The 18946-nt window shown below is 54.5% G+C and overlaps 1 protein-coding gene across 6 annotated transcripts in view; it reads right to left on the bottom strand.

Moving 5' to 3' along the window:
• SIPA1L2 (signal induced proliferation associated 1 like 2) overlaps positions 1-18946 on the bottom strand; it is a 186172-nt gene that overhangs the window by 9654 nt on the left and 157572 nt on the right. For all 6 annotated transcript variants that reach the window (XM_045859564.1, XM_045859594.1, XM_045859583.1 and 3 more), the window contains 3 exons: positions 16469-16622; positions 13526-13745; positions 5920-6051 (listed from right to left, as the gene is read on the bottom strand). In XM_045859564.1, coding sequence (XP_045715520.1) covers positions 5920-6051; positions 13526-13745; positions 16469-16622 — 506 coding nt within the window. The remainder of the gene's footprint in view (positions 1-5919; positions 6052-13525; positions 13746-16468; positions 16623-18946) is intronic.

Raw genomic sequence — 18946 nt, 5'->3', positions numbered from 1 at the left:
GAAGCTCTTTTTTTCTCTTCTTCTGCATAATTTCCAGGAAGCAAGTTTTCAGGAATCAGATTTCTGGTCAGAGGGCGGGCACATTTTTTTGGCTCTAGCTGCATATTATCATATTGCTTGAACGAAAGGATGAATCATTTTATAACCTTTATAATGATACCACCTTCCCAGAGCTGCTGAATCATTTTTCATATTCAAAAGGTGTGAGTTGGTAGCTCATTATCGTTAAACTTGACGTGTGCCGGTGAATGTTTTTCAGGGACTTACTCATAGTTGATTCCTCTTTTGTGGACGGTGCACCCACACACCCTGGCCATTTGTCTGCTGGGGTTTGGTGCTCCGTGCTGGTGAAGGTCCTTTACTGGCTCGAGATATCCTGGTTTCATCCGTCACCTTTATCACAAATCTTTCCCCACATTCCCCACATTTGGCCATAAAACATTTTGTGTTTTCTCATTATTCCGTGATTAAAGCACCATCATGCTTCCAACATGGTCATCTTCCTTTCTTTACTTTTTCTCTTTTCTAATTCCTAGATCCAGAGAAAGGACACAACCCGCATTCCCCGTGACCTCTGAGGTACATTCAGACTTCGGTCCGGGCTCCTCATCTTTCTTTAAAGACTCACTGATAATTCTGAATCATTATCATGCTGCTTTAACTACTGATGTATCTATAATAGACTCGTTTGTGAACACTGTTCGTCCGCCTTCCAAGCAGATGCCATTGAAGGATATCCGAACCGAAACTGCGCAAACGCATGAGTGAATGCAGGAGGGGCTGCCCCCCTCGCTACAGGCTTTCTGGCCCTTCCCATCTCTGTATACGTTAAAGCTTTCCAGTTGCGGCAGTGTCCTTGGAATTTTCTTGTTCCGTTGATGGCTTATTTCCCGAAGTCCGCATCCTCTGACCTTGCTGATCCGTTGCTGTTGTGGCAGAGGCCATGCACAGAGACGGTGGTGGGCACGTGCCATCCCTGCAATCCGCTGGCCTTGTGACCTGCTTTGTCCAATAAAACGCAGTGGGTACGATATTCAAGTCACACCTGGAGAAATGCTGCAGCTTCTGCCTTTGCACCCCTGAGCCCCACGGCCGCATGTGAAGAAGTGCGACCACCTGCTGGAGACGGGGGTCCAGCCAGGCCCCAGCTGGCCAGACGCTGACGTATAAGAGGGAAGGTGCCTTAAGGCTTCGCCCCAGCGGAGCGCCAGCTGTATGCAGCTGCACGAGTGAGCCCAGCTGCCCGCACAGGGCGCAAGGCCGCCAGCACAGGGCACAGCAGAGCCTCCAGGGGAGCCTGCCTGATCCCAGCCATGGGACTTACGACACCACTGCTGTGTCTAGAAACTAGAAAAATATAGTTTGCTAATATCGTTTCGTTTTGATCTTTCCTGTTTTCTAGCTATAGAAGCATATCCATAACGTTTATTTACCTCCGAAGTGTATTCCTTCTCTCTCTGCATTGCTTGCTTAAACAAGAAGGACTCCAGCACACAATGAACAGACGTGGTCTCAAATGACACCCCCGTCTGGCTTCTGGGTTTAGGGATATGCTTACAAGCATTTTCCTACTAATTATCATACAACTGTTCGGTATGGAGTGGATTTCCTTTGTTAAGCTTTAAAGAAGGTATCTCTCAAACCTTCATTTTTATTAGAAATAGGTTCTAATTATATTAGATACAGTCTTCTTATGAAACTGAGATAACTTTTAATTACTTCGTCTACTGTAACATAATTAAGTTTTCCTTTTATTAAATGAGCTAAACTCTTGCCAATAACAATGAATAATCTTTTTAATGTACCGCAGAATTTCATTCAAGCTTCCTGACATCAATATTAACGACGAAGACTGTCTCACAATTTTTTGTGTGTATGTTATCAGGAAAGAATCCTACTCTATAATAAGATTGTTTCTGAATTTGAAGAAAAATTTGTACAAGGGGTTCATTATCCTCTGAAACTTTGAAAATGATGAGCTGCAGATGTAGTTGCAGGTGGTACTGGGGACTCAGGGATGATCTCGGGCGACCTGTTCGATGCCCCGCGCACCTGGCCTCTGACTTTTTCGAGGCTCACCCCGCCTTCCTTGCCAGAAGGATCCAATGATCAGATTTATTCCTAAAAAGATGCTTGACATTCCTTCATTTTTAATCTTTCTTATGTATGACTGCATACTAAGTTACTTTCTCATGTCTCATACTGTTCCCTTGTACTTGCCATTTTTGGACCAGATTTACACTGGTTTATTAACAAAGAAAACTGGTCACTGATTTTTTAATTTACAAATCACACTAAGATTTCATTTGCCAGTCTTAAAAAAACTGGTTTCTCTGTTGTTTTCATGCACGGCGTTTGCGCCGTCTTTTTGAAGTGCAGTTGGGGTAACCTCGGGACGTGTTTCGGAAACGGCAGCCCAGCCCTGGTGTAAGGGCTGCTCCCTGGCCGCCGTGCCCAGGTGTTCACAGGTGGTGTCTCTTCCATCATCACTCACCCAGACATTGGTCTTACGGTCCTTCATTCTTCCTGGCACAATTATTGTTACAGTCATAGCTCATGTTTTCCAAATTCTGTATTTCCTGTTTAATCCTATTTCCACTGCCCTGCATGGCATGGAGATGCCCCTCCACTCCGAGGGGCTGTGGGGCATGCTTGCGCACGGGCAGCCTGGGAGTGCCACCTGCCCCCAGGAGCACCACAGATGTCCCGCTCCCGGCACTGACAGGGCGCATGTTTGAGCAACCGTCATGGGGGCAGGTGTGCACCAGGTGCTCGCTCCATGCTTCAGTGGGGCAGTGAGCCCCGCATGCTCAAACTCACGGCCCAGAGTCCCTTTCAGCTCTCAAAGGCGAGTACATCACAGGCCGAAGAGAGTTGCCCACGTGAGGCCGATCGGCGGGGGAGGCACATCTGCTGGGGATGCACCGCATCCCACGGCTGGACTCCGGGGCCGTCACCGCCAGTCCACGGGCGGGCGCGGTCCAGGCTGCGAAGCCCGCTTTCAGACGTGCTGACTAGTGGTGTCGCAGAACGGGCAGGGCGTTCTTCCGGCGGTCCCGGTTCAACAGGCGTCTTCTCCTGAGTTTTTCAGTCCGTCGGAACTTAACGAGCTCATGGGGGGTTTGGGACTTTCCCTTTTTAAAATTTTTCAATTGCAGCTGACACACAGTGTCACATTACTTTCAGGTGCACAACGTGGCAATGCGACGTTCGTACACCTCACAAAGTGGTCTTCCCCGTAAGGCTGGTGCCCATCCGGACCACCTTGTCCTTGTCCTGCAGGGTCTGCGGTCCAGCTCAGGAACGGCTGTGGGAACTGGCACAGAAAGTCAGGTCATCACGAGAGGGCGACGGGGTCGCCGAGGGGAGGACGTTGCCCTGGACAGTGCTCAGGCGGCCGCTCACACCCAGTCACCGCCGCACTGACGCAGGAGGGTCCAATGAGCTGTGGGTCTGCAGCTGCCGATTCTCCACGGAACGTTCTGGAGCTGACTCCTGTCTCGAGGCGGCATGCTGCCCTACAGCATTGAAAATTACTGAAATTTTAAAATATGATGTAAACTCGTTCTGTAGTTTCTACAAACACCATCTGGGAATGTCAGGAGTGGCAGGCAGGCAGGCAGAGCCACGGCGCACAGGACCCAAGGCCCCTCTGGCCAGCTCTCCCACCACCGGCCATGGGGGCGCCACGTCCTTGCGCTTGCTGCTCCTCTCTCGGAGGGCGCCGACCCAGCTCAGGAGTGCGCTCCACTCCAATGAACAGGACTGGAGGGTTAGCATGGGAGGAAGCCCTGCAGAGCTGTGGGCAAAGGTCTTCACTGCACAGACCAGGAGGCTGAAGCCCAGCGCAAGGAAGCGGCTTCCTCGGGAGATGACTTACCGAACGGTCAGTGCTGGCACGAGGGTGCACGTCAGGGCGCTGGACTCCCTGACTTGTCCGAAGCCCACATCTGGCAGGAAAGCAGCCACGGCCGTCAGAATCCCGGGGCTGATCACTCAGTCTCTGGGGCGCTGGCCGTTCTGCTTCCTCAGCCTCTCACTCATCCCCCCGCCCCCAGCTCCCTGCAAAGACCCGCTGCAGAGCCGAGGTTTTACTCTGAAGGGGAAGGAACCAGGCATAGCCACCAACGAGGGGGCATCCCCAGGCGGCTGATAAATACTGTTTAAATCTGAAAAACGAACGCAAGACGCAAAAGGACCTCAGAGGTCGAAACCGACGCTGAGCCGGGGCCGCTCAAGGCTGCGGGCGCCCGGGGTGGATGCCTTGTCATCTGCTCGTTGCTGTCCTGCCACGCGCTGGTGAGTAACGAGAAGATAATGAAACACGCAGCCTTCCCTCGAGAACTCACCACCTAGTAGGAAGAGGCAGGCGTGTGGATAAAGCAGAATTTGGCGTGGCAAGCCCTTATGGGGGGGGGGAGCACTGCACAGGATGGAACAGATGTCCCATGTGCTCCTGGGGACAGTAAGGGAGCACAGTGTGTAAGGAACCTGCCAGGGAAAATGCCGTCACCCCCTGCCTGGGCCTCCTTGGACCGAGGGAGACACAGTGTCCCTGCCCACTGGGGCTGCGTCACTCCCAAGCCAGTGCTGGAGCAACAGGGGAGGGGGCCCTGGGCCCGGGGCATGTACCGTCCATGCCCGACATTGGGACACAGAGAGGCAGGCCGGGTCCACGGCAGGCGGGGTGCCGCTGGGTCTGCACAGGGAGAAAGAAGCGCTCTGTAGAGTGGTCTCGCCTCTTCCCCTGAGGACACGTCGTCCTGCAGAAATGTCCTCCTCACAGAGCTCCCCGTACCTGTCAGCAGAGCGGAAGGTACCCAGCATCTAAAGAGTTGGCTGGAGAGTAGCTTTCGCTGCCCCACCCCGTGCCCCAGGCTGATACCAGCAGCACCAAGGGTGCTTAGTGCAAACCCACTGCAGGGCACCAGCGGGGTAAGCTTGTCAGGGCGAGGGGCAGGTAACGCTGCAAACCTTCACCTTCCACGGCAGCCTGAGGTCCAAGCGCACCTGCCTGTCCTGGGAAAGAATCTGACTTCGCTTCCCGAAGCCCTGCTGTCACCTGTGATGGGGGCTGGCTACCCGAGAGGAAGAAGGGGAGTCGAACTGTGGGGACTGCGGCTCCCAGATGCACCGCAGACTCTCCCTCAGGCCCCTGCTGAGACCCTCACCTCCTCCGTCCCTTCTGGTCATCCCGGGAGGAGCAGAAGATGTGGCCGTGGGAGAATTCAGCAGCAAGTGGCAAGGGCATCATCCCAGGCCCCGGGCTGCCCCTCCACCCACCTGTGAGGCCCGGGCCACACAGGAAGCGAGTAGCCCCCTGTCCGTCTGCCTGCATCTGTGAGCTGGGAAAAGGAGCCGCTTCAACCTTTTAACCTCCCAGCGGCAACAGTGCCAAGGGTGGCGGTGGGAAGGGACTTAGAGATCGGCTGGCACAGCCACCCTCCCGACCTCGGTCAGAGGCTGAGGCCCAGACACGGAGGCTGCTTGGGTCCAGCAGAGGCCGGAAGCCGTGTCTGCATGAAGCCACCAGCCCCCGCCTGCTCAGCCGCCTGCAGCAGGAGCTTCGACCTCTGAAGGGCGTCCCCTCCTCTGTCCCCTCACTTCACCGGGAGGAGAGATGTAATCTGCACCCTAAACATTCACCACTACCTTCGAGGTAGGAAAAGGGGGGGTCAGAGAGGAAGAGGAACCTGCCCCCGCCGCAGCGGGTCCCTGAGCTGGAATGCAGGTTCAGGTCTGCTGCCCGTCTCACTAAGTGGCCAGGTCTCCCTGGGGAGTGTCCTCATCACGGCTCAAGCCTTTCCTGCCCGTTTCCATCCTCACGGGGGTGAGAGCACCCAGCGCGTTAACCGGGGTGACCCGAGAGCAGACGTGTCCCCAAGCTGCTGCCCCCGCCCAGAGGCCATGCGTCTTTACCTTCAAATGCCCGGGCGGCATCCACGAGGTGGGACCAGTCGAGCCCCGTACCCGTGTCCGGGAGGGGCATCAGGCCAGGGTCTGCGCACTTGGGCTTGTCTGATAAGGACCCGTCGGAGAACCAGAACTCATCTGCATGAAACAAAGCCAGAGTCAGTCGGGTGCAGCACGGGGTGCTGGCTGGCCCCTTCAGGGGCCTGGGGACCGTCCTGCAAAAGGTCTCTGCCCCCCACCCCCCGTATCCCAGGAGGAGATTACACTGCAGTTACCCAGAGGAGACAGCCGGGAAATCAGGGGTTTGCACAAAGTCGTGACCGGCAGACTCACTCAGAGTCAGCCAAGGGAGTGAGGGAAAGGGGACCTCATAGAAGGACCTCCACCTGCATCTCACTGGCCAGGACCAGTGCCCAACTGCCTCAGCCTGACTGCCCAGCTTTAAAGAGCCATGCACGCTTTTAATGTACAGAGGGTTTGATGCCATGTCCCTTTAACCAGGAAGTTTGAAGGGCATCCTGAAGAACAGGGGCCTAAGCTGATCGGCCCAAATCGAGACGCCTGGAATGTCAGTTTATAGTGAGCACACGGGAGGACTGACTTCGCCTCCACTGGGAACGGGTGAGGGAGAGGGGACACTCTGCCTGCTGCGGCGTGTGGAGGTGGCTCTGGCCCGGGCTGCACCACACACCCCTCCCGCCCTGCGCTGACCCACGGCCCTCCTGTATCTGCACAATGGGCCGAGGGTGCTTCTTTCTCTCTCAGCTCTCATCGCAGCACCTCGAGTGTTAGGACTGGTTGAGAGCACGTGCATCGGGGGACGCGTCTTCTAAAGGCTCTCACTGGGCTTTCTCTAACGCGCCTTTTCTCAGCCTGCCCGGGGAGGTTCGTGCAGCTGCATGGGAACACGTCTGACTAATTAGAACAATCAAAATAATGACTACCTGGCTGCCGGAGCCCGCAATTAAGTAAGGGACATAATTAACTAAATGCACCTGTGATTTCTGTCCCACACCCTCTCGGGTCGCTGTGAAACGCTGGCATCTGGACTGAGAGCGCGCGCTTGGCACTGGCCTTGAAGGGCACTGAGAGCCCACTTGGCACACGCAGCTCCGAGCCACCTCCAGCAGCTGCAGCTCGACCCAACGCTCTGTTGCTAACGCTGCACGTTTAAGGTGGGGACAGCCCCCCAACCTGGTCCCAACGTCCACTTTGCAGGGAACCGGTCACTGGTCATGGGCATTTTGTCGGCACCACTCCTGCCACTCCCTCCACGTGCTGAGTTCTTCTTGGAAGTAACCACCATTGCCGCCTGTTCCGTGCAGGGCGGGCTCCATCCTGGCCGAGGGGTGGCTGAAGGGTGGCCAAGGGGTGGCTGAGGGGCACATGGACGTGGCAAAGCTCGAGGGGAGCTGGGACAGGGAGCAGGTAGCTCCATCTCCGAAACCCCGGGAGGCATGTGCTGGGCAGAGGCTGCGCTGACTGCCTGCCCCCTGCCCCCGCCAGGCCTCGGCTGTTAACCCGGAGTGTCAGGCTCGGCCCCAGGCAGAGAGGGAAGGAGGACCGAGACCTTCACGTCTCTAACGCACTCACTGGCTGCTTTGCTTACGGCAGGTGCTCTGCACTAAGTCCAGAGAAATCACATAACGAGGTGGCAAGTACTCATGCCACTGAGTCCCTCCCCTGTGACGACAGAGTTCTTCAGGGAGGGGGTCAGAGTGTGGCAGCTCCGGGAAGGGGCAGGGACCGGGCAGGGCAACCCTGGGTGCACGCTCCTCGCCTGCCCCCTCTCCTGCCATCACTGGAGAGGAAAACGAGAGAGAGAGAAAATCACCCAGGTGAATAAATGTTTCTACAGAAAGTGCACTCTGTTATCAGGTTTTGCTAAAAAACGCCAAGTTGACGGCTTTCTTTGCCTTTGAAAGGCAACGATCCTTCGCCTGAGCTCGGGGCATCTCAAAGCTCAGAGTCAATCCTGAGGTGAGCTCTGCGTGCCTTCTGGCTTCCCGCTCGCAGCGCCAGACAGGGTGCCCCAGGGGCCCCGGTGGGAGGGGGAAGGCAGGCCTAGAGGGAGATAATAGAGGACAAGCGGGCCAGAGAGAATGAAGGGGATGGACCAACCTACTCGGTGGCCTGTGCTGACTCCAAGGACGGGGTGCTAGGCCAATGTCCCTTGGACCCCTGCCCCCTCCTCTTGTCCTCCCTGCCACCGCGCTGAAGGAGCTGCCTTCCCCACAGCCAACGGAGCGCTGGAGGCGGGGACACGACGATCCTGGGCTACAGCTTCAGGCTCTGGCTCTTCCCGAGCATCCCGAAGTCCCGTGATGGGGGCCAGGAAGCTGATGCCCCGAGTGAGTGGTTGGGCGGGTACCCCCAGCTGTCCACACCGCAGGGCCGGTCAGCCCGCTCCATGGGTCCCCACCCACAGCCTCCACACAGGCCACGCAGAGACCACATGCCAGGTGGCCCCCAGGGCCGGGGGACCTGCGGAGGTCTCAGGGCCCAAGTTTCATGAGCTCCGGGCATTCTTCTAACCTTCTCCAGCTTTAATGGAGGACAAGGAGGGGCTGCAGTCTGTGGGTTTTCTTTTTCCTTACACACTCTTACTCCCCACCCCCCCACCCCCCGCCACTGTGACCATGACTTTCATGTTCATTTGATGCTACGGGACTGGTGACGGTGACAAGGTGGCGCCTTTCCTCTTGTTTCTCTGGAGCGCGCCACCCACTCACCATCTATCTATGACGCATTTATTAAACCACTGCTGTATGCCCAGTGCTGGATGGGGCTGCGGTGGGTACGCAGACAAGGCCCGTCCCCTCCTGGAGCTTATGCTGCCAGTACCAGGAAAAGGGAGGACGGCACAGGAGCAAGAACGCACAGACAGGGCCGAGTGTCCGGAAGAAAGCAGACCGGGCTGACGGGGCCGACGGGGCCGACGCGGCAGACAGAACAGACGGGGCCCACGGGGCTGACGGGGCCGTGGGGTGTGGGGCAGGCCTGTCCCGGTGCTGACGGTCGCCGAGACGGGAGTGCCGGGGAGCTGTCTGGGGAAAGGCGCAGTCCCACAGAAATGCTCCGACAGAACCCGGAGTTAGATCTCAACCTGCTGTCCCCCCAGAAGCAGTGACAGTCACCTGGACCGAAGGAAGAGCTGCCTGGATTCCTCTCTGAATGATCGCAATGGACAGCACCTATGTCCCCTCCCCACCCCAACTGCTTGGACAATCATTTAATTAGAAAAAAAAGAATTACCATCTCTCTCCCTTTAGTTTTTTTTAAACGTGTAGCTTTTTTAAAAAAAGATTTTATTATTTATTTTTAGAGGGAAGGGAAGAGGAGGAGAAAGAGGGAGAGAAACATCAGTGTGCGGTTGCCTGTCATGTACCCCCTACTGGGGACCTGGTCTGCAACCCAGGGATGTGCCTGACTGGGAATTGAACCTGCAACCCTTTGGTTTACAGGCTGGTGCTCAATCCACTGAGCCACACCAGCCAGGGCTGATTTTATTTGTTTATATTTTTTTGATCTGAGACCTCAAACCATCGAAAATCCCTTTTACTGACACTAGGTAACTAACCCTAACGGTGTCCTTGGCATCACTGCATTATGTTCACTGAGCACCTGCCATCTTCCAGGGACCGCCAGGGAGGCTGCTCGCACCAGGGACAGAATGACCCTGGACACAAGGTCTGCCCTCGGGGAGCTGGTCAACACGCAGGATGCCCTGCTGGTGCGGGTATGCTGGTGTCTGGGCCGGGTCTGTGCAGGGAGCCACCCCTACACGTGGTGCTCACCGTGGCGGCCATCCATGGTCTGTCTCCTGAGTTTACAGGTGGGAGGAGAAGGCACCACAGCTCTTAGCCGTGGAAGCCGCAACCCCAGCTCTCCCAGGTGGGGGTCGGTGGCACCCAGGAGACCACACTGCGCTTCTGGCCAATTCGGAGAAGAAAGTGACTTGTGGCTCTCAGAGCTGGCTAACGTCCGGCCCCACTGCCTGGGCCCAGGACACCGATCCCGTGGCTTCCTGTCTGTGTATCCGAAACCTGACATCGCAGTGACCAGCATCACTGAGTCCCACATTCCTGCTGTCATTCAGACCGCGGGCCTTCCACAGCGACGGCCACTCCTGTTGGTCAGCGGCTCCTCTCGCACCTGCACTCGGGTCTGCAGCACCTCGTGTGAGCGGTAGTTACACAAAAAACACTAATTTCTTCTACTTATTGTAAAACTCCACCTGCCTTTGACCTCAAGGGACCTCCTCTGTGAGGTGCCAAGGCCTAAGCCCCAGCTTTGGGACCGTGCATAAGCTCATACTCTGTTTTTGTTCTTTGAAACTTAACTCTCATTAGCCTACCCTCACAGGAAGAGTCCCACAATTTCTGAGGGAGCTCTGATCCCTACTCCATGAAAAAGTCAGGAATTCTCTGGATAGGTCGTGAACGGAACCTGCTGATACTTGGGACCGAAGGAAGCTGGTGCCCAGGGGTCAGGGGTCAGGGAAGGAAGGACTTGGACTGCTTCTCAGTGTCACTGGTTATCTGGCCTGTGAACCTGTGTCCAAAGGGCCCCTCCCCATTTCTTTTTCTGTCTGGGCCCCTGGAGAAATGTTGCTCTGAAATGGACCACCAACGGAGGCAAAGGCCTGAGGGCCCGGCAGGACCATCAGAACTGCGTTCACTCGCGCATCCAGGCCGTGTTCCTGCCCCTCCAAGGTGAAGACACAAGGACGCGGCCCGTTGCCGCGACTCCACAGAAAACACGCACAAACCAGGACCCGAGGCCCAGCCAGAATGTGTGGGTTAAGATCTGTCTCCCAAGGTCAGATTACGATCTCGATCTCCGGAGAACAAAGATTCTGAGACAGGTTCATTTAATCTGGGACAGGTAAAATCTAAAAACACCCGACCCAGACACCTGGGACCGTCGTCACCCGTGGAAGAGGCGCAGTGACAGGTCTCCCGTCCCACCGAGACAGGCGGACCCTCCCCCTCCCCTCTCCTCCGCGCTCCCCTCGCTCCGAGCTGGGAACGAGACCGGAGCGAGCCTGTACTGGTGCAGGGTCCTCTCTTCGAAGGTCAGACGCTTCTTAGGAGCGGGCGAGTGTCAAAGTTGAAAAGAAGAATACGTGTGCCTCTGAGCGTTTGGCCTGGCTCAGCTGCGTAGCTCCTGAACCACGCAGTGCAAACAGATGCTGACCTGCGCGCGAAGTTAGAAGGTCCAGCCAGGTCTCGGAGGGACTGAGAGAAACCACTAGGCACCCTCGGATGCCCCTCGTTCTCATGCACAGACACCTGCCGGGCATTGGCACACACACCGGACCTTTCTAGGCCCCGGTTTCAGGCTGTCAACGGCTCTCAGAGTGACGTGTTCTCGCAGGGCCGCTGCTGAATGACCAGGAACCACAGGAGGCGAAGCGGGACTGAGGCCGGTGCTAAGTCACGGGCACACACACAGGTGTGGGTGGGAGGTGAGGTCCCCCGAGGGCAGCCAGACAGACAGGCCCCTGAGGCTGAGCCGCTCCTGGGCAGCCTGGGGGAGCCACATCCACGGGAACGACCCCCGGCTCCCTGGCTGACATTGTGTCCTCTGACCCATCAAACCGCGAGAATTCGGAGTCGTCAGTACAAGTCACGTAGGAATCAGAGGGAGTCCCGCTGCCAGACCAGAAGGTTTCTTTAGAGGAGAGCGAAGGGCAGGGCCACGCTGACTGTGTTTCCTAGAGAAGCGGACAGTGGAGGGGAGTGGGCAGTCTCGACTCGGGCAGGGGAGGGCAGACGGCGTGTCCTGCCGGTTTCCCAGCCGCGCCTCCACCCTGCGAACACACGAAGGGAGACCGAGGCCCTCCCGCAGGTAACTGGGTTGACCAGCCATGGTCCAGTCCACCTAGACAGTGGAACCCTGCCCCGTGCTGAAGAGAAGGGAGCCGTCGACCCTGAGACGGCAGGAGGAGCCTGGACTGAGCAGTGCTAAGAGGAAGCTGCCGACCAGAAAGAGCTACATGCTGCATGACTCAAACTATACGACGTTCTGGAAAGAGCGAAACTAGGGAGACGAAAAAGATCAGTGGCTGCCAGGGGTCCCGGAGGAGGGAGGGGTGAAGAGGGGAAACATGAGGAGTTTTAGGGCGGTGGAAACAGCCTGCGCGATGCCATAGTGGCGGACGCAGGTCATTACACATGTACCCAGACCCGCGGAGTGTGAACACCAAGAAGGAGCCCTGCTGTGGACCGTGGGCGCCTCGTGGGCAGCCACGACGGCTCAGGTCGGTGTGTGGATCCTGACATACGTCCCGCTCTGGTGGGGGACGTGGAGGACGGGGAGGCTGGGCCCGTGTGCCCGGGGTACATGGGGACTCTGTGTTTTCTGCTCAGCTTGGCTGTGACCCTGACACTACTCTAGAAAAGTTTATTAAACAAAAGTGAAGCTGAAAAAGATATGTATCCTTCACACGAGCAAGTGAAGGGCAGAATGCAAGAGCTACACAATACAAATGCCACAAATTTCACATCACACGTCAAGCATTTGAAGTAAAAACAGTAACATTTGTAGGAAAATAGAGTGTTACTGGTTTTGCAAAGGCTTTGAAGAGGACATTAAAGTTACCTATTTACTGAAAAGGAAAAGCGTTTATATTAGGGCATTAGAATATGCATGTCTGACCTGGTTATCAAAAAGAAGATTAAAGGTTTCTTTAATTTAGGCAAATGGACCCTTTAAAATAGGCAGGATATTAAGTCACTTAAAGAAATAGATTAAGAATTTTATGAGAAGGTTCATTTCCAATTATGTTAAACATCAGAAACATTATTAGAACTTTTATTTCATTTACCCGAGACCTCTATGTGTACTGTGAAGTTCAAGTTCATTTTAAAGATAATACTTTCTATGATGAAATGTTAAAAAAAAAAACCTGACAATGAATGCATTCCTGGTGAATTCCCCATTCTTTCAGTACAATAGAAATTAACTATGAAAAAAAGAAAATAAAGTTGATGTAATAAAAACCATTCAACAATGACATGTTAATAAGTAACTGACATTATGTAAAAATCAAAGGTTTCAGGGTTTTAAGGACTATCATCCAGAAAGCATCCAGTCAGCCTGTGACCCCCAGTAAAGCAGATGCAGAAGCTGAGTGAGGAGCACAAGGCCAGACCCCCGCTGGCCTGCAGAGCCACATCCATGCCCCAGGTCTCCAGCCACGCCACCCCCCCCCCATACCGCCAGGCACTGAAGGCCCAGGAGACAGAAACAGAGGGAGGGAAAACCACACTTCCCTCCTAGCTCGCTGCCTACAGAAAATCTGCCCCCCCAGCACCACTGATTTTTTCCTTATAAAGTCAGGCTTTAGATATTTTACTCTCTAGGTAATAGCTGAGATACAGCACAAAGGTCACTGTTTTACTTGGTAAAAAGGTTTAACACCTGTTTTCTAATTTTCTCCAAAATTAGTGGTAGTGCTTAACTTTTTAAAAAAATGTCTACTCTGGGGCTTTTATCATGCCTTTTTAAAGAAAGGAAGAACACACACCAGCAAGTGGTATATGTAGTTTCAAAAACTCCCCCTCCCCAAACCCACACAGGAGCCAGCCCGAGGGCCCACACTCACTGCGCAGGCTGGCCATGCTGGGCGCGGGCTGCGTCCGGGGGGGCAGGGTGCTGCGGTAGGGCGGGGTGCTGCTGAAGAGGATGTCGTTGGGCAGCGCCTGGTCCAGAGCCGAGCTGCGGGAGCTGCCGAAGGAGGAGCCCCTCCGGTGGCTGCAGACGCTCTCGTCGGACAGGGTGCGGTACAGCGAGCGTCGAGGGGACAGGTTCCCGTAGAACGAAAACTAGGGGTTGAAACATGGGGGTGGGGAGAAAGCAGACGTCACCGAGCAGAAAGCGTGGCACTGACGTGGCTGAACCCGTGGGTTCACGCGGCACAGTGACCTGTGAGCACGGGTCACCCAGGCGAAGGCACAAGGCCTTCGGTGCACTTATTGGATCGGGATGGTTTCCTTGTGCGACCGTCTGGGAAATATCACCACGGATGAGGCGCACACGGCTCTATTAATTCTGAAATGTGAAATGAACCTCCGTCACCTCAGAGCGCTGGCAGCTCCCGGAAGGCGAGGAGGCTGTCATCTCAGGCGGCCCTTCCTCAAACCCACGCAGAGCGCTGGCTTGACTGTAATTTGAAATGACTCCATTTCAATATTACGCAATGTCTGTGCCAGCCCACTGCATGGGAGGTACAATCCAATCTAAATAGTGATAAAAATCGTTTTGAAGACTGTAGCTTCCTAGACCACACAAACAGGTTAAAAAAAAATGGAATCGGTGAAGTAATATTGGGTTGGCCAAAAAGTTCATTTAGTTTTTTTTTTGGTAAAATAAAAGACATTATTTTTTATTTTTACCAATAACTTTATTGCTTGGCTATTTTGAACATGACAGCTATCTCCTGCGGTATAAGGCTGAATGTTCTCAATTAATGTCCCCATTTGGTTGCTATCAACTTCAACAGGTCTACTGACCACGGAGCAGCACCGTCCAGTGAGGAATCTCCAGCATGCAACTTTGCAAACCACTTTTGACACATTCCATCAGTCACGGCACCTTCTCCACACACTGCACAAATCTTTTTTACTTTCTTGAAGTAATAAAGCATAGTATGCTGAAAATGTGTATTTTCTTCCATGTTCCATATGAAAATGGCCACACAAAAATTCACCAATTTTTTTAATGCACGCTGATATGACAGCTGTCACAATACAATCTAATAAAATTGTTCCCAATGAAGTTAAAGACAACTAAGTGCTACTAGAGCCATCTTAGGGGGAAAAAAAAACAAAAGAACTTTTTGGCCAACCCCATATACTATCTAAGCATCACTCACAAAAGTCTGTTACAATTGTTAAAAACTTATAGTAACGGATCATAACCAGATTTAAAGGAACCATTGAAATGATGGTGCATTTAAAACACATGTAGAGTAAGGAGGGAAATTCTTACTGAAGAAGCAAGTAGTCGACAACTCAGGAAGAATGAAATGAAGTCTGAACTTCCAACTGCTCCCGCACACTGACCCTACTCCTTTCACGCAGGTGGCGGTGAGAGCCAGCATGTTCGAGTCAAACGAATACAGAAATCGCTGTTTACAGCTGTGCAGGCAGCAAGACAGCTACAGAGATCCCTACTGTTCGTGTCCCCTCCCTTCTGTCGAGTCTGTCCCGCTGACGGATGGGGGCTGGTGTGTGCGCGGGCTGCACAGTTAAACGTGAGCCATGAAAAGGGGGTGATTTGTCTTAGAAGGAAAAACCCCACACGTGTCAAGCAGAAGTTCATTCCTATTAAAAGAAAAGCCACTTTTACTCCGGGTACAGGAGGCTGGTCCCCACTTCCAGGACCTTATACACGAGTTGGTACAAGTTAAAAAGAAAAGACTCGTTGGGTGGGACTGAGTTCTTGGGGGACCCCCACTTCACAGGACCAGCAGGTGCCTCAGAACAAGATTACAGGCCTGGCAGATTAAAGCGGCTTTGAGGCGGTGTCTAATTAGAGTGTAACTCTGAAACACAATTAGGTTAATTGCAGTATTATTTTATTACAGGGGAGGCAGAAACCCAGGACTTGGTGTTCACCCCAATCCCAGTTGATGTGGTAATGCTGGATTTTTTCTTCTTTTTTCTTTGCACAAGAGAGAACACTGGATGAGAAGGGAGAAGATGTGGGTTCCACCAAACCTTTTATGTGAATTCGCCTTTCACCATTCAGGGCCTCAGTTACTTGCAGAAAGAGGAGACTGGACTGTAAGACCTGTAAGTCCCTTTTAAAATGCTGTAGTATTTAACAGAGCGGTTGCAGAGACTGTGGTGATAATGAAACTAAAACAAATGCCAGCCAGAGACTGTGGCCTTGTGAACGAAGGCGTGCCTGGGACACGGGCTGGCTTACTAGACTCACGCGCACCTTCCCTGGCACTGCCGTGTGACTTTATCAGACGTGGTCGGGTCCGAGTTCCATCTGATGTAGGATGCTTGGCAGGAGAGACATCGAACTCCCGCCCCTCCTGGAACAGGATTATATCTAAGAGCCTGGAGCAGAGGGAGGAGCTCTTGGAGCAAAAGTCAGGTGGTGTGAATTTTCACAGCGACTATTTCTGATAACCTGTTATGTCCAGGTACCAGGTGAGGTCTGCCCACGTCATTTCTGACCTTTCCTACAGCTCTGCAGTGCCCCGATGACCCCCTCCTTTGTATAGAGGAGGACCCCAGGAGAGAGGCCCAGGCCCTGATGCAGAGGCCCACGGCTGATCGGTGTTGGAGCTGGGACGCGAGGCCAGGCCTCTCGGACGCCAGCCTCTCCTGTCCACGCTAGACAGCTGCCCTTCCCAACCTCCCAGGCTCGCTGACAGGCTAGCACCACAAAGGGCCCACTGTGCCCGCAGCTGTTGGTAGGATCTCCAGGGACCGGTAACACGTGCCGAGGTGCTCTGGGCACCCTCCAGTCTCTAATGCAGAGTTTCCTTTAGTGTTCAGAGAAACGTCAAAGCCCCACAGAAGCCACTCACCTTCCTCCTGCCCTCCCCCGCCAAGGGGCTGTCGGGAAGCATTAACTTCACAAAGTCTTCTTTGGACAGCACATGCTGAGCTTCGGAGACCGCACCCCCCACCACCGCCTGATGCTGAGTCCCTGGGGACAGGAGCTCCATCTCGCCGTACAGCCTGCGGGAGCAAAGCGGAGGGGCGGTGAGGAGGAGTGGCTGGCCCACTCGGACAGTGCCCGTGGCGTTCAGAACCAGCATCCCGCCCCAGTCCCCTCGACTACACGCGGTGCTGCGCGACTCTCGGCTGCTGAGCCCGTCCTCTTCTGCGGCATTCGCTCCACATCCCCACGGCTGTCTGTGAAATGGGCCCAACTGCAAAGTTAGATTTCTGAGTCATTCGGAAACAAATCAGATCCCCTCAAGAGCCCCGGGTGAGAAAAAATACAGCCAGTTTTTAACGTGAGGCTGTGCTTCCCTTTTCCTAACCTGTGTCAGAAAACATAGGTTCAGAGGAGCAGTATCCTGCTCCCTGGAGGGAGCCCCTGTGCTTCCCAGAAGCGTGAGACAGCCACACCCTGCATCTCAGGGCAGGCAGAAAGGCCCCCCAGGGAGCCTGGAATTTAGGAGTAATCGATTCGGGCATGTGCCAAGCATGTTTTATTATCGGCAATTTCACAAAGCTGTTTAGATAAATAAAGCAGCTGTCTCCCTTAATTATGAGCATATAAAAATGTATTTATGGACAACAAAGGGCAGCCTAGCTGACTTTCTGTTTTCAGCTCTTTTCCAGGGAGAAAACTGGGGAGTTGCTTTTCAAAGGGGCGCTCTGCAAACACGGTCTGAGCTGCCCAATGCGCTTGCGGACACCATGGCTGAACAGGGCCGGGGAGGCGCGTGTCGGCCACACGACCCGAGACGCAGGCTGCGGGAATCCAGGCCCCGGGCGGCCGGCAGCAGGGTGACCTGGGTGACGCGGCTGTGTGTCACCGAGAGGACGCTGGTTCAGAAGCAAGGCCACCCTGACCCGAGAGTGACAGCTCCCTGGGAACTCAGCGGAGTGAGATACTCAGAGACACGCTCAGGACGCACGGTGATTTATCTGGACGTGTCCGTGGCTTCTGCTCGGTTCCCGAGGCAGGTGGGGTTCCCTGCGCGTCTGAGACCTGGCGGCAGCACCAGCTCACTGCCAGCGTGAAGGGACAGCAGCTGTGAGGCGCAGCTTCTGAAAACGTTCAGAACGTGACCGACAACGTGGCCGGCCTGCGGGTGGCCCGGCAGCTGTGTGCAAAGCCACAGAGGGGGGGAGCCGTGTGGAGGCGAGCTGCAGGGGGCTTCCGAGCAGACGTGGAGCTGGGGGTGCTCACGAGCGGCCCCCATCACGAGCTTTGGCAGAGACCAAGTTTGAAACCCAGGTCCCCGCAGTAACTGCCCGGATAAAATCTACTGCCTACGCAGGCGACCCGGGAACACCCCCGAAACTTGACTAACAGTCTGCTGTTGACTTAAGCAGTCCAGTATCAAATATGCTGCGTGTTATGTTTTATATATGGTATTCTTATAATAAAATAACCTAGAAAAAAGAAAACACTCTTAAAAAAAACACGAGGAAGAGAAAATACACTGGAAAAACGCACACACACACAGGTCTGTGCAGTCCAACCCGTGCTGCTCACGCTGATCTTGTAGCAGGGACACGCCTGGGAACCCTCTGTTTCTGCCTCAGTGACCTGAAGGGCTTTGGGGGTGGGGGGAGAACCACGGGGAGAAGAGCGGACACCCCCACAGTGCCAAGGCACACCTCAGGGCTACTTGAATCAGGGTGCAGCTCTTGTTAGCTGCATTTTAAACTAGGAGGTTACATTACTAAAAAAAAAAAAAAAAAAGCTCAATGATTTTAAAAATAACTGGCTATTTCAGAGTGACAGACACTTCTGGAGGCACAATGGTTTCCTGTTCCGTGTTCACCGAGACCGTAGCGTTCCACCGGCCACTCACCAGGTGCAGACGCACTGCACTCGGATGACCTTTCTCTGAGCATCTGCTCCAGTGGCTCGGTGAACAGGGCTGTGACAGAATTGCAGACCTAGTCAGTGCAGTCCTGTGTGACTGCAGGGCTTACACAGGCGCCTCTTGTGTCTTCTCCTTTTAGAGGCACTTTCCTTGGCTGCATGAGGCCTGGGGCACCAGGCCGAGCCCAGCGCAGTGAAGGGGCCTGGCCTGAGGCTGGGAGGCCTGGGTTCAAATCCCAACACGACTCTCACGTGAGGCCGGGAAATTAGTGCTCTGCTACCTAGCGATGCAGCCCCCTTCTCACGGCCTTCCTGACGCCGCCTCTCTCACCGGGAGCCAGGTCATCAACGCAGGGGCTCAGACGCACGCCCTGCGGGGCTCGAGGGGAAATGCCTGACTGCGGGGTGGGGGCAGCCCGGGGCTGACGCGGACCTGCGACATGCTTTCACAGATGCTTCCTAGAGCGCAAAGGCTTGGGGTGAGTGTCCAGGA

This window comes from Phyllostomus hastatus, unplaced genomic scaffold (genome assembly GCF_019186645.2).
Source record: "Phyllostomus hastatus isolate PE091 unplaced genomic scaffold, TTU_PhHast_1.1 phas_contig_148, whole genome shotgun sequence".
In the NCBI taxonomy this organism is placed as follows: Eukaryota; Metazoa; Chordata; class Mammalia; order Chiroptera; family Phyllostomidae; genus Phyllostomus; species Phyllostomus hastatus.
The sequence above is the reverse complement of the archived record's forward strand: the minus strand, read 5'-3'. Positions and strand labels throughout refer to the sequence as shown.